The 14901-nt window shown below is 49.2% G+C and overlaps 1 protein-coding gene across 1 annotated transcript; it reads left to right on the forward strand.

Annotated features, from left to right (window-relative positions):
* Positions 1 to 5077: 5077 nt before the first annotated feature.
* ALDH4A1 (aldehyde dehydrogenase 4 family member A1) lies at positions 5078 to 13702 on the forward strand. Its single transcript, XM_072354207.1, has 15 exons — positions 5078 to 5317; positions 6806 to 6899; positions 6972 to 7064; positions 7147 to 7194; positions 7344 to 7499; positions 7726 to 7875; positions 7967 to 8041; positions 8853 to 9040; positions 9315 to 9388; positions 9489 to 9685; positions 10374 to 10421; positions 10933 to 11085; positions 11250 to 11371; positions 12246 to 12364; positions 12575 to 13702. The coding sequence occupies exons 1-15, from the start codon at positions 5292 to 5294 to the stop codon at positions 12685 to 12687; spliced, it is 1656 nt and encodes a 551-aa protein (XP_072210308.1). The 5' UTR covers positions 5078 to 5291; the 3' UTR covers positions 12688 to 13702.
* The last annotated feature ends 1199 nt before the right edge of the window (positions 13703 to 14901 follow it).

Genomic DNA, 14901 nt, shown 5'->3' on the forward strand with positions numbered 1-14901 from the left:
GCAGGGTCGGAAGTCTGAACCTCTGGCATTATCAAGCTGTTTGTGGTTATTAGTGGGGGTCGTAGCACCTCAGCCAGGTAAAAACAGGGTATAAACCTAAGCCAATAATGTTTGTTTGTTTGTATTTTAGAGCGAGATTGCAAGTGTAGTTAATACTGCCTAAAGGTAGCTCTTGTAGTTAACTAGCAATTGCAAGACTCGAGGAGCAAATACCAAATGTATTTTGTACCTGCCAGAAAATTCAGCAGCTGCTTCATCTGAGCAGTTCTAGGACTGGGCAGGGAAATTCCAGATTTAAGCACCCTCAGTGTTATATAAAGGCAGGGTGGCCATCTTTTAGCTTCCTGAGTATTGTTTCCAAGCCTCTCTTCTTTATTGATCTGAAATCAGCAGGGCTGCATCATAAGCATACAGCCAGTAGAGATCAATATTGCTTCCTTGCAAAAAGAGCACGAGTGTTGCAGCAAATGGGCTGAAAATACCTCTCCATCTCGTGCAGCTGTGCAGAGGGGGCAGGACCTCAGAGGGATTCTCCTGGTTGTTCAGAGCAGAGAGAACTACTGGGGGTGATCCATCTGGATCCACAACGTGAGCATCCGTAGCCTCCGTCCAAGAGAAGAGATCCAAGGTTGTGGTTCCCTCCCTGGTTAAAATACTCAGCGTTGTTATTAGCAGAGTTAGCAGCTTCTTGGTTCTTGTGGTGTGTGTTAGGGGCTTCTTCATCACGTAGGGTGAGGAAGAAACCTTATTCCAAAGTGCTCATTCCTATTATTTCTTTGGTGGCCAAAGCGGTAAGTGTCACGTTCATTAGGGCTGCGAGTGTGGGGTGGGTGGGAGGGGGTAAGAAATACCAGATGGGATATTTTTGTGACTGCATGCTTTCAATAAAGTACTGTTAGGGTTTTTGAGCCTGTATGAACTTCAGCTGCTAAAATATGTTGTTTCTCACGAGGCCTGAGAAACCGTCTGCCAAAGCTGAATGTCTGTGATGCTTTAGTGACTTTGGTGGAGGCATTAAGCAATCTCCTTGCACAGTGAGTCAGCCTCATCGGAGGCTGTCGTGTGGCTGTCCTCAAATTATGGGATGTTTTTTGGTTTAAATGACCGACTGGCTTAGCTGCTATAAAACTTGGTGATGTAGTAAGAAAAAGGCTGAGTGGTCTTGAGACTTGTAGCTGGCGTGGTGAGATGGGAAAGAACATCCTTTGACAGTGGGAGCCAAGTGAGGAAGCAAGAATCGAGCTGTAACCTACAGCTTATCTCGTAGCCATATTTATGAGGAGTCATAGGGCTGTAGAGGAGTCATAGGGTTGTATTTTTTGGTAAGTGTAGGGGATGTGGGTCTGTAGTAGACAGTATAGAAATAACGTGTACGGTGGTGATGTGTGTGATGGGAAGCTACCATGCTCGTTGGTGTCTTTCTTATAACCATATGTAATCCATTTTTTTTAGGGGGTTGAAAAAACGCAACAAAGAAGTGTTTTCATACTTGGTATTGGGGTTTTATTTTCACGTAGGTCTCAGAGAGGTCAACCTTTTGGATATGACCAAGGTTGGTCCTTGATAGTTTCCCTTGGAGGTCTTTGGTTGGTTTGGCATCAAGCGATGCCGACAGCGGCCCTGTTCTGTTTGTGTTGAACCACTCTGTAGCAACCAGATGAAAAGCTTGCCAGAAAAAAAACCACGGTGAAAATGCTGGAAAATGATTTTGATGACCTCTTTCTTTTCCTTTCCTTTGTAAAGCTGTAAATACTTTATTTTTGTTTACTACTCATAATGCGGTGTCATATTGACACTTTTTTAGACCGATAATCAGAAAAATCCTCCTCATTGTCTCTCATTTTATAAAAGGGGGTTTCAAGGAAGCAAATTTTTTTGCTCGTTAGCTGTGTAATAATGTGTCCAGTTCCTAAAATGGGTTTGTACAAAAATAATATGGACTATTAATAACGTTTTCGGTAAACAATGGCGGTTGCTTTTGTGGATGCATGTCGTTCAGAAATGTCCAAAGAGTGATGTGATACAAACACTTTCTCAAAGGTGTAATCATTGTTGTATTAGTTCAGACAACGTAAAAACAAATGTATTAAAGAAAAATGGGGGTGTGTGGGGGGGGGGGGTAATGAAGTTAACTAAGCTAAATATGTAATTATTTATATATAAAAAAAAAAAAAAACAAACAAAACCAAAACCACACAGTATATATTCTATTTTTATGAGAGGTTTTTAAAGTGCAAACAGAGTTCTGTTGGCAAATGCAGCTGTTCCCCTGTGAAGTCTCTTCAGCTTTGATGGGACTCCGAAATCTCTGGCTGTTCTCCAGTGATGATGTGGGACAGTGGGATGGGTACGGCTGTGATGCGCTCCCCATCGCTTCCTCAGAGGTAGGGAAGACAAGCAGGCTGACAGCCTCAACCTGCAGAATCACTGCTGCTCTCAGCCCATTAGTACTGCCCCAACCTTGGCTTTATGTCCTGCCCGCTTGGAAGACGCGTTGCGTTGGTCTACACCAGTGTAAATGGGAATTAATGAAACAGAATGGATCTAAACGGTGCCTGGCTGTAGACTTAAATAGTGCCTGGCTGTAGATCTAAAGCTCTTTCCACCCAAGACGAGGTGTTTTTCCATCACCATTGCTGCCAGCAAAAACACGAGCTGAGGTCGTGGTCCAAAGACTGGCGACGGTTGGCTGCGCGTAGCCTTATGTGGAGCAGCTCTTTGCTTGTTGTTTCCTTTGGCTCTGGGAATAGCTGGGAGAATGTTTGTGCTGGAACTGCAGTACGGGGAAGTCTCCAGCTGTGTTGCACGTTTGTGAGTGCTTTACTTTAGAGGTGATATTTAAAGCAATTAAAATGCTGTGGTCAACGCTAAATCACAGTTGGTCGACCAACGGGGTTGACCAGACTTTTCCATGCCGTGCTTCCATGGTGTAATAACACCCCAATGAGGATTTTCCACATTTTGCTTCAGGATTTTTGGGTTTTGATTCTTATGCACTACTCCAGGACTTGGGTTGCAGGGGGAGCACACAGGTTTCAGTGCTTCGTTTCACCCAAAATGCTCGATTTTAAGCTTTTATTACAAGGTGACTTCGGTCAGTTTGAGTTTGCTGCACTGTATCCTGGTGTTAATGATGCTGGTGGTAGAGGTGAACAAGACAATACTGCCTGCCAAATTCTTACTTCAGTCCCTCCCCACCCATTGGTGGAGAGGGGGGATGCTGGAGGCTTGACCCCAAGTCTTTGGCAGAGTAGTGAAGAAACACTTGAGTTATTTCTTGTTGTCTGTTTTTTGTGTATAGTTCTGTGTCTTAAGACCCTTCCATGTTCGTGGGAGCCATTCCGAGCTTCTCTTTTGCAGAAGCAACAAATTGTGTTGGCAGAAATGGGTACGTGATGCTTCTCCCCCTATTTAATTCCATAGGACCACAGGTTGGGTCGGAAGGGACCTCAAAGATCACCCAGTTCTGGGTTGGGTCTCTGTAGAAGAAATTATGCTTTAGAAACTCACCATGCTGGAGTTCTTGGTGGGCTTTGTAGCTGACAGCACCATTTCTATGGTAGAGCTCCCCATCCCAATGGGCCACAAACCCAACACTGTGGGGTTCGCTGCCCGAAATGCTGCTCCTTCCATAGCTCTCATTGGAAACCCCTAAGGTTTATTTGTTATTAAGAAAGAGCTGAAGATGATCGAAAAGCTCAATCACCAAACAACTCCTTTCACCAAAAGAAACACATTGTAGCCCTCGCTCAAGCCTATGTTGCCTCAGTTCTGCCACAAAACACCCCAATTATTTATTATTTAATTGGAGTGGAAGGTGTCAATGAATGAATCTCTTCCCACGTTGGTGTCACTTCATGTCAGTCCCTCTTTAGGCCATTGTAAGAGGGTTTTTTTTTATACACATTAAAACAGACTACTGATGGGTGCGGGATCTGTTGACCATCCGGTTGTAAATATTATGCTTTGTATTCTGTATATTGGCTTCTTTTAAAGAAAAATAAGAACTGGTGATGCCAACCAGAGGCTCCAAGTGGAGGATGGAGCAGCACCGGGTCCTGAGCTGAGCTGGGGGTGGATTTGGGCCCTGTCCATGGTGTCTGACGCTCATTGATGGCGGATTTGGGACCATTGAAGGCTCACGTTGACCTCAATCCTAATGAAAGAGCTAAAAAGGACTCCAACTCTTGTGATATCAGATGGATTATCGCTGTTTATTTCCTCATTGGTGCCAAAACCCACCGCTCAGCTCTGCTCGTCGCTCCCTCCATTGTCCATCAGTCCGTCCGTCCCGGTTCTGCTCTGCAGGAAGGGGCTGTGCTGGGTGATGGGAGCAGGTCGGGCTCTTTGTTTCCGAGGGGAAAGAAAAACACTTTAAATAAATACCAACCTCCTGGTTCCTGCCTCTGCCTGCTCGTTCTTGTGCTGCAGCCAGCAGTAAAGAGGTGGGGAGGGGGTGGAGTGTTGGGGGTGAGGGGGTGGGGGGTGGCCGTCATTTCTCCCTCAAAGCCCCACATTTAGGAGGTGTAGGGAATTCCTGATCCCAAATCACCCCAGTACAGAATGGAGCCCTTTGAGCAGTGCTCACATCCTTTGGGGGGTGGAGGGGGGGCCCAACCTCACCATGCCAAGTGCCAGGGATCCATTTAGGGCTACAATCCCATTTTGCTCCAGTTTTTTGTTCTTTAAGGAGGTGTTCCTTAAGGCAAAGGCTGGATTGGTTTTCTTTTTCCTTCTCTTCTCTTCTCTTCTCTTCTCTTCTCTTCTCTTCTCTTCTCTTCTCTTCTCTTCTCTTCTCTTCTCTTCTCTTCTCTTCTCTTCTCTTCTCTTCTCTTCTCTTTTCTCTTTTCCCTCTTTCTCTCTTTTCCTTTTTGTTCCCTCTCCTCTTTTTCCCTTTTCTCCCCTTATTTCCTCCCCCCTTTTCTCCTCTCCTTTCTTCCTCCCCCATTTTCACCCCCCTTATAGAGAAATAATTAATTAATTGCCTTTATTTAATTATTTTCCCTTATCTTTACGCTCCGCCCCTTCTTACGTCCCGGCCTCAACCACTTTCACTCCGTACCCGGGTTGATTTCCCATCGTCATCATCCCCATCCCGCAGCCTTACACGGGGACCCCGCATCTCCACTCGTGTCCGTGATCCCTGACCGCTTCTCACCTCCCTCCCCTTCCCGTTATCACTCAACGCTGAATCATCTTCTCCTTTTAATAACCACGAGGACTTTTCGTTCCTCCCCTTTCCCTTCTCGGAGCGGTGCGGGGCGCAGCCGTGGGAAGCGGAGCGGTGCGGGATGTGGCGGGCGCTGCGGGTCCGTGGGTGAGTGCCGGCCGAGCCCATATCCCCCCCCGCTGTCCCATCTCTTACCCCGTGTCCCCCCATCTGTCCCTCTGTCCCCTCATGGTAGCCCTCACTCTATCCTATTCCCTTATGCTGTCCCACTATCTGTCGCTCTCCCCCCCCCCCTTTCTATCCTCCTGTCGCCCCCCAGGCATCCCCCGTTCTTTCACCCTATTCCCCCGACCCCAAACGATGCCCTATGGAGGTGGACACAAGTGGGGGAGCTCCACACGTTCTTGGCTGTCCCATAACCCCCTCCTCCCCCCGGGCACGAACCCCACTGCCCCCACCGCCCTCCCAACCTTTGCCCCCCTCTCGCTGCCCTCCTTTCTCTCCTTTGCCCCTATACGGTGGGCGCTGGGATGGCAAAGGTTCAGAGCTGCCACGCTCCGTTGCCTGCAGCCCCCACTCCGTCCCCATTTCCCATCCCATATAGAAACCTTTGAACCGGCGTCTTCTGCAGCCTTTTCTTTTCATCCTGGAAGCTGTAAATTAAAAGATAAAACCACGTTTTGTTTAGGAAGGGGGGGGGAACAAAAAGCGAGTTTTGTTGGAATGAAACCAAACTTTGTTGGGAGAAAATGGTGTTTATTGGAATAAAAATGTGTTTTATTGTGATAGAAACATGTTTTTTGCGGGGGGGGGGGGGGGGGGGGGGGAGTGGGGGAAATAAACCCATTTTAGGAAGAGAAACTCGTGTTTTGTTGGGATAAAAACAAGTTTTCTTGGGTTAAAAGCACACTTTATTGGGACAAAGATGTTTTTCATTGGGATAAAACGCATTTTATTGTGATAAAATGGAGGGTCAGACCTCATTTTGTTGGTATAAAACCACATATCTGGGGGGAAAAACGCAGCTTTTCATCAGATAAAACCCTATTTTGTGATAGAAACACATTTTATTGTGATTAACCCAAGTTTTGTTGGGATAAACCAAGGTTTTGTTGATGTAAAGCCACATTTGTTGGGGTAAACTCGCATTTTATTGTGATAAAACCATGTTTTATTGTGATTGAAACACGTTTTATTGTGATTGAAACACGTTTTATTGTGATCAACTCAGGTTTTGTTGGGATAAGCCGAGGTTTTGTTGAGTTAAATCCACATTTGGTTGGGATAAAACCATGTTTCATTTGGGTGAAACCATGTTTTGTTGTGATAGAAACACATTTTATTGTGATTAACCCAGGTTTTGTTGGGTTAAATTCAGGTTTTGTTGGGTTAATATCAGTTTTTGGGGGGATGGACCTAAGTTTTATTGGGTTAAAGTCGGGTGTTGTTGGATTAATATCAGTTTTTGGGGGGATAGACCCAAGTTTTGTTGGGTTAAACCCATGTTTTGCTAGGCTAAAACCACATAGCAATATAACTACATTTTATTGGGGGCAAAACCCCACTTTTGGGGGATAAAACCACTCTTTATTGGAAGCACGAGTGGGATTTCCCCATCCCTCCCTCCCTCCTTAGGCGGAGATGCCTTCACCATGCAGCCATCCAGGTGACCAACGAGCCCATCCTCGAATTCAAGCCCGGCAGCCCCGAGAGATCAGCTCTTCAGAAGGTACCACCCCCCCTTCCCCCCATTTTTAACCCATCTCCATCCATCCCCAACGCTGCCCTTTCTGCCCTCCAGGCTCTTGCCGAGCTGAAAGGCCGGACTGAAGCCATCCCCTGTGTGGTTGGTGGGGAGGAGGTGTGGACGTCGGCGGTGCGGTACCAACCGTCGGTGAGTTTTTGGGGTGAAATATGGCATTCTGAGGGGTGCATCAATCAGACAGGGAATTACTGACGCTGTGTTCTCTTTTCAGCCATTCAACCATGCGCATAAAGTGGCCAAGTTTTGCTATGCTGACAAGGTGAGCACCCCATTCCTGGCCCTTTTTCCCTTTAATTTTCCTTATGTGGATAGCACGGTGAGCACAGATCCTTGGGCGGATGGCCTTTCGCCCCCACCCTACTCTTCTGTGATGAGCATCTCCTCATGGCTGCCATTTCCCTTCCACAGGACCTCATTAACAAAGCCATTAATGCTGCCATGGCTGCCAGGAAGGAGTGGGACTTGAAACCCATCCAGGACCGGGCCCAGATCTTTCTCAAAGCAGCCGACATGCTGAGTGGCCCACGGCGCGCCGAGGTGCTGGCCAAGACCATGGTGGGGCAGGTGAGTGGGTTGGGGTGAGCAGGAGGGATCTGGGACCTTGGGAAGGAGCAGTATGGGGTCTTGGGAAGGGATAGTATGGGGCCTTGAGAAGGAACAAGTATGGAGTCTTGGGAAGGAGTAGGATGGGGCCTTGGAAGGAGTTGGATGGGGGCCTTGCAGGAGGCCCAGCCTTTGTTAGAAAGGCCAAACCCCAATGCCATCTGTTGTTTTTATTGGCTATGACCAGGGCAAAACAGTCATCCAGGCGGAAATCGACGCGGCGGCGGAGCTGATCGACTTCTTCCGCTTCAATGCTAAGTTTGCTCTGGAGCTGCAGGGCAGCCAGCCGCTCAGCGTGGAGACCAGCACCAACAGCATGGTGTACCGCGGCCTGGAGGTGAGCAGATGGTCAAACTCATGGCTACGGGGTGTCATGGGGTGCCATAGGGTGACATAGGATGCTGAAACTCATCTCTTTCCTTCCATAGGGTTTTGTGGCGGCTGTCTCTCCTTTCAACTTCACAGCCATTGGTGGTAACCTGGCAGGCACTCCGGCTTTGATGGTGAGCATCATGGAGTGGTGTTTCCCCATGTTGTCCACCAGTCCCAACCCCAAATCTTAGGGGTCCCGATCCTAAATCTCAGGTTAATTGCACCTGAGGATGGAGGAACCCTTTGGGGCCGTTTCCAAAAGTGGCTTCAAAACTGGGCACCTCTATGCTCAGCTCAGTCAGACCCTTCTAGACCCCATCATGGGTTCTGTAATTAGGTTCAGGGGGTGTTAATTAGTCAGGCATTCCTCTGGCTGCTGGATAGACCTGTCCATTAAACAGCTTAGATGGGCAAGTATTGTAAGAAGGGATGGAAAATCTGAGACGTGCCCCATCCTTGGAGACACTAAAGGCCAGGTTGGATGGGGCCCTGGGCAGCCTAATCTGCTGGGGGCCAACCAGCCCAATTCAGGGGGTGGAACTGGATGCTCTTTAAAGCCCACTCCAACCTAAACCATTCCATGTTTCACCCATAGGTTGGGCTTTACACAGAGGGCAGCTAGAGGTGCTCTAATAGGTGGGTGTTAATTAAGCCCAGGGTGTTCTCCTCTATGCACTGCACTACTGAACCTTGCTCACAGCGTGCTCATCGTTGCAGTGATGGTGACACAGGGCAGGTCACGAGCTGCAGCCATGCTGGGGGCACAGAGCCAAAGGGGTGGGAGCCCAGCAGGGCTGCTGCTCTGTATCTTGCAGCCAATTGTGCTGTTTGTTTGGGCTCTGTTAATACATGCCTGGGAGGTTGCTCTGCTCCCTCAGCTGCCATTGGGTCATGTTAGGGCTGGAAGCCTCTCCCCGTGCACTCACTGTTCTTTGCCTGCAGGGAAACGTGGTGCTGTGGAAGCCCAGTGACATGGCCCTGCTTTCCAGCTATGCCGTCTACAAGATCCTGCTGGAAGCTGGGCTCCCTCCCAACGTCATCCAGTTCGTGCCAGCGGATGGACCCGTGTTTGGTGATGCTGTCACCAGCTCCGAGCACTTCTGTGGGCTCAACTTCACTGGCAGCGTGCCGTAAGTCGGGGTGGGGGAGCACAAGGAGTTGCTTTAACCAAAAACCAAGGAGTTAAAAGGGGAAGAGGAACTTCTGCCGGGTGCTCTCTGCTCTAGGTTCTGTGCGGTGCCCAGCGCTTTGATATCCAGGGTCTTATTCTCACCAACATGTCTTCCATTTGCAGAGCATCCCTTCTTTGGGGTCGGCTGGAGGGGCTTGCTGGGGTGTCACAGCAGGGTCAGGATCCTGTCACACCTTTCCCAAGTTGCCCACACCTCTTCCTTTCTCCCCCAGGACTTTCAAGCACCTCTGGAAGCAAGTATCCGAAAACCTGGACCTCTACCGCAACTTCCCACGCCTGGCCGGAGGTGAGCTCACATTTTGGGGATGGAGAGCACCGCGGATACTCCATCCTTATACCTCGTGCCATCCAACCCTTCTATTTCTCCTTTAATCTCCACCAACCAGAGTGTGGGGGGAAGAACTTCCACCTGGTGCACAGCTCGGCCGACGTGTCCAGCGTGGTGAACAGCACCCTGCGCTCCGCCTTCGAGTACGGAGGCCAGAAATGCTCCGCTTGCTCCCGCCTCTACGCCCCGCGCTCACTGTGGCCCCAGATCAAAGAGAAGCTGCTGGAAGAGACCAAGAAGATCAAAGTGGGAGACGTGAGTGGAGCTGCCGGGCTGCTGAAGGGCTTTGCGGCTCAGCGGGTGGCTGATGGGATTAGAGACTGCGGTAACTGGCTACTAATTCCTATTGAACCAAGCTTTTTATCCACTGGTTCTCCCCACCACCACCCCTCCATCCTCCCCCCTTCTTCATCTTTTTTTTTTTTCTTTTAGTGATTAGAAATTAACTTGTAGCCAGCATCTGCGGGAAGGATTGTGCAAAGAGCTGAATACTGCGGGCTAATTGAAAAAGGGGAGGTTGGTCCCTCCAAACGGAGGTGTGCTTTGGGGTGGGGAGGGGTGCCTTGTTGTGGGAGTTTCAGTCTTAGAGTCAGCTTTTTGGCACCTTGTTGACCCCAGGCCTTGGTGGTTGACTGCGTGTGCAGGTCCTCGTGCTGCCTCCTCCACCTTTCAGCCCAGTGTGTTCATCAGGAGTGACCCACATTGGTTGGACGCAATGATCTCAGAGGTCTATTCCAACCTTAAGGATTCTATGGTTTTATATATGGTGGGGTTGGGTTGATGGTTGGACTAGATGACCTTGAAGGTCTTCCCCAACCTTAAGGGTCCTATGAGTGGGCACAGTAGGGGTAAGTTGGCATGATGAGTTGGACTGGATGATCTTGGAAGTATTTTCTAACCTTAATGATTCTGTGATTATCTTGTCTTATCTTTGCCCCTGCAGCCTGTCCAGGACTTTAGGACCTTTTTCTCAGCGGTGATTGATGACAAGGTGAGCTCATGTGTCCTGTCTGCATGGAGGTAACGCCACCAGGCTGCTGGTAGGAGCTTGGTTAGGTGGGGCTCATTTCTCTCAGCAAAGCTTTGAGCATTAATCTAGGAGAGTAACAAACCCAACAATCACATATTGCCCCATTCCTCAAGATGTTAAAGGCCAGATTGGATGGAGGCCCTGGGCAGACTGGTCTGGTGGGGGCAACCAGCCCATGGGAGGGGGTTGGGACTCAATGATCTTTAAGCATCAATGTTCTTTATGGTCCCTTCCAACCTAAACCATTCTATGATATGTCACTGCTTCTTTTGAGAAGTGAGATATCTTGCTGGGAAACCATCTCAGATATAAGACTCAGTGCACAGGGCTGTATTTCCACCTCCCAGCCTTCATCCTAAGATGGAAGCGAGCAACATAGTCCTGAAAAGCATCACCCAAACCTCACCTCCAGCCCAACTTCAACAACAAGTGTAAAGTCAGGTACCCTTCTCTTTATCCTTCCTTTCCTCAGTCATTTGCACGTATAAAGAAGTGGCTCGAACACGCCAAGGCATCCCCCAACCTCAGCATCTTGGCCGGGGGTGGCTGCGATGACAGCGTTGGGTACTTTGTTGAGCCATGCATCGTGGAGAGCCAGGACCCAAAGGACCCCATCATGAAGGAGGTGAGATGGGGGAAATCACGGGGTGTAGATCCACGTCTCGGGCAGCATGTTGGCTGGTTGATGGCATTAGTTAACCTGGTGTTAACTTTTAGATGCTGGAGGTTGGAGGAGGCTGTCTTATATCAAATGGCTGAGCTGTATGATTTGTGCTTGTGGTTTTTTAGGAGATCTTTGGACCCATCCTCACCGTGTACGTGTACCCAGAGGAGCGGTACCGGGAGGTGTTGGATCTGATCGACACCACAACACCCTATGGCCTCACGGGGGCGGTGTTCGCCCAGGAGAGGTGAGCAGGGACCGAGTGGGGACGGGAGGAGGGGACAAGAGGAGGGGGCAGCGGGGGGGATAGGGGGGTTGGTCCTCCCATCACCTCCCAGCCACCAGTCAGTGCTCCAGCCCCTCAGGGCTTGCATGCAGGGTGCTTTTTTAGGTTAGAAACTGGTTTCGGGAATCCTTTATTTTTTTTTTTTTAGTTTCTATTTACCATGGAAAAATGAGATTAGAAGAAGAATGAGTTATTTATTTCATTAGTTAAGAAGCCTAGAAGAGAACAGAGCACTATCTCTAAGCGATGGGGAGAGCCAGAAGCTTTTTAGATTGTATACAAAGCAAGTTGTTGCATTGTCTTGTATTGCATTGTTGCATCGTTGTGTTGCGTTGCTTTCCTGTTTAACACTTTTTGTTGTTGTTGTTTTGAGAAAGTTTGAGGCTCACACAAGACAGGTGGGGAATTAATTTTTCAAGGATCACCTAAAAATAAACCAAATATTAGTGAAACCAGGGAGCAGGTGTTGAATAAGTAACCAAGGAGGTCATTAAACCCAACTTACTCGTCATTAGGATGAGTTGTCCTAACTTAGAAGGTCAGTAAGTTGGGCTGTCCTTGGACTTAGGTGTAAAGAACTTCATTTTATAACCAAAAAATCTTGGAAAGGAATTAGAAGGGAGAACTGCAGTCATTTAATCGAATTTCAAGCACACAGATCCCGTTGGAGTGCAAGTGGAACTTGGCTTGGCTAAACATGCAGTCCTGGCGGTACATGCCAAGGAAAGCAGTGCCCAAATTTGTTGCCATTGGAGTTAGGGTTAGAGCAGAGGCCCCCAGGCACGTTTTCATCATCCCCCCCCCCCCATGCTCACATCCACCCATCCCTTCCCAGGAGCATAATTGAGGAAGCCCGGAGCCATCTGCGCAACGCAGCCGGCAACTTCTACATCAATGACAAGTCAACGGGTGCCGTTGTGTTCCAGCAACCCTTTGGGGGCTCCCGCATCTCAGGTGAGACCCTTCAAATCCCCCTTCTTCCAGCAGCACGATGGGACATGTCTCCACCAACCATATCTTTCACCCCAAGGTCCCAAGGTTCTACTTCTCATAGAATCACTCACATTGGGAAAGTCCACTATGATTGCCCAAGTCCAACCATCAACCCATCACCCATACCCACTAAACCATGTCCCTCGTGTCCCTTTTTTCCCCTCAAAACAGGAACCAATGACAAGCCTGGTGGCCCCCACTACATCCTACGCTGGACATCTCCCCAGGCCATCAAGGAAACCCATGTGCCTCTGTCAGACTGGCGCTATGCCTACATGCAGTGATGCCTTCCCCCAACCCGTGCCCTACTACTGATGCTCGACGCACATAGCGGCTTCCTGCCGCAGCCTTGAAAGCACTTCAAGCTCTTTAGCAAAGGTTTTATTCTTAGGGGGTGATTCTTTTATTAAATGAACTCGCACAAGAATAATGTTAATTAAAAAAAAAAAAGGACCGAGTCGGATGCAGCAATCCCACAGAGCGCCGTGGCCTTTGGGAATCGATTCCTCTGCTCTGTGCTTTAAGAGGGCAGTGTCCCATGCAGGAGTAGCACTTCTTCCACCACATAAGGGCTTTTCCATCGCATATCTCAGAGCACTGTGCCTCTGCAGAGGGCTCTGAGCTCACCAAGGGGTGCTGGATCCAGTTCCCCTTTATCCATTTGGTGAGTGTCCGATGTCCTCAAGGCAGCCTTTATCCATGGACAGAGCCTGGCACAGCAAAGTGAATGGAACTTAGGGACTTTCCAGGAAGCCTGGTTTGGTTTAAGCCAGCGTGAGATGCAGTGGGAGCCTTGAGCCTTATCTTTTCCTTGTTTCTGAGCAACGTCTGCAGGAGGCACGTTTTGCCAAGAGAGGGCAGCTGCGAGCTCGGTGCTGCTTAGAAATGATCCAAAGTGCCTTATTCCACTGCAGAAGGCACTTCCAAGGCTGCATCCCTCGCGTGGGCTCAGCAGCTCCAAGGCGGTGCCCAAGTTTCCTTACCCATGGGGATGCCCAGCTGTCCCCACATGTCCCATCGATGAGCCTTGGACATCAACTGGAGGAAGCAGAGGGGTTTTCCAGCACCCTCAGTGCCACTCTGCACAACTGGCTGCAGCATCCCTCACCCCAGAGGCTATCAGGATTTGCAGATAGTGTGGCTAACCCTGTTACAGCTGCTGCAATAAGCACTGAAGTATCGATCTTGTCCGTGCCTGGGCCGGTATTCAGCATGCAGGTGAAGAATGAGTTGCAGTAACACCTGCAAATCCAGGCTTAAGTGATGAAAATCGCAATAAAATGCATTGCAAAAACTTTCTGTGCTGTTTTAATGAGTTATTTCTTCCAGTTGTTGCCAAAGGATGAGCTGAGACAACGCACGTGTTCGGTGCATGCAGTGTTTTGAGCAAGGATGGGAGCAATGGGTGAGAATAATAACACCAATAATAGCCATCATAATAATAGTCATAAATAACGATAGGAAATGGTGATAATAAATAATCTCCCATGGGAAACTCCTCCTCCTTGCAGCCTTTGGGAGGTGAAATAGCTTTGGGTGCTGAATACAGGGGAAGGGGACATCCTTGGTGCCCTGTGCCAGGGGGAGCCAGCAATTAGGGGAGCTGTGAGCTACTGCCTTCGGCTCAATGCCTTTTAGGACTTAAGGGCAGGGTGTCAAGTGGATTTTTGAGCCTTAACTCCGAATTTCATGGCTTTTGTGGCTTCAAATCAGCCCCCTAATGCTATTGAAGCAGTTGGCTTTTTGAAGTCGGGAGTGCACCAAGGGGGGATCGCAAGCTTCCTTGGGTGCTTCCATGCCTGCAGAGATGGGGAAAGGAATTGCCTTTGAGGAGAGCGATGGGGAGAAGGGAACAGCTCTTCTACCTCTGGAAAAATAAGGCATCAGAGGAGAAGAAATTATCAGAGAGATGCAGACAGCGCACATCCAGCCCCACAGTGGGACTTTCCCACAGTGCAGATGGAAAACCCAAGGAGCAAGAAGGGGATGGGGCGTGGATGTTGGCCCTATTCAACAAATAAACGTCGTGTTCTGAGGGAGCAGCCCCTCCAAAATGCTGCGGAGCCGTGGAGAGATGACAGCTAATATTTGGCATTTTTGTGCTAAAGCCCCAGGTCCTGGAGTCATGAGAATACAGCAGGATGTCAGCCTCCAGCTAGAGTAAATAAAGCCTGGCTTCCATCCTTGGGGCTGGAACTGAGCGATGTGACCCTTTGGGGCCAGAAGAAAATCCCAGAAAGCAAATAAAGGGGCACAGAGAGCTGCAAACCAGCCCTCTCCCACCTATACCATGGGATGCTTCAGGGACTCCAATCCCACCCGTATCCCCCCCCCCCAGTGCCCTGGGGATCAGCATCACATGCAGCATCGCATCCTTTGGGTGTTTAAAATGTATCAGCAGTGCCATCACCGCCGCTGTTTTCCATCCTATAGCGATAAGGCATCGGCGTGTACACAGCACCCAGAAAATTACCAACAAACACCGCTTCCTCCTCCCC

This window comes from Excalfactoria chinensis, chromosome 20 (genome assembly GCF_039878825.1).
Source record: "Excalfactoria chinensis isolate bCotChi1 chromosome 20, bCotChi1.hap2, whole genome shotgun sequence".
NCBI classification, from domain to species: domain Eukaryota; kingdom Metazoa; phylum Chordata; class Aves; order Galliformes; family Phasianidae; genus Excalfactoria; species Excalfactoria chinensis.

Excerpts from the sequence above, each read along its gene's own strand:
- ALDH4A1 (XM_072354207.1), top strand. The coding sequence starts at position 5,292 with ATGTGGCGGGCGCTGCGGGTCCGTGG. Across the intron at positions 7,065-7,146 it reads CGGTGCGGTACCAACCGTCG|CCATTCAACCATGCGCATAA; the intron begins GTGAGTTTTTGG and ends TTCTCTTTTCAG. Across the intron at positions 7,876-7,966 it reads TGGTGTACCGCGGCCTGGAG|GGTTTTGTGGCGGCTGTCTC; the intron begins GTGAGCAGATGG and ends TTCCTTCCATAG.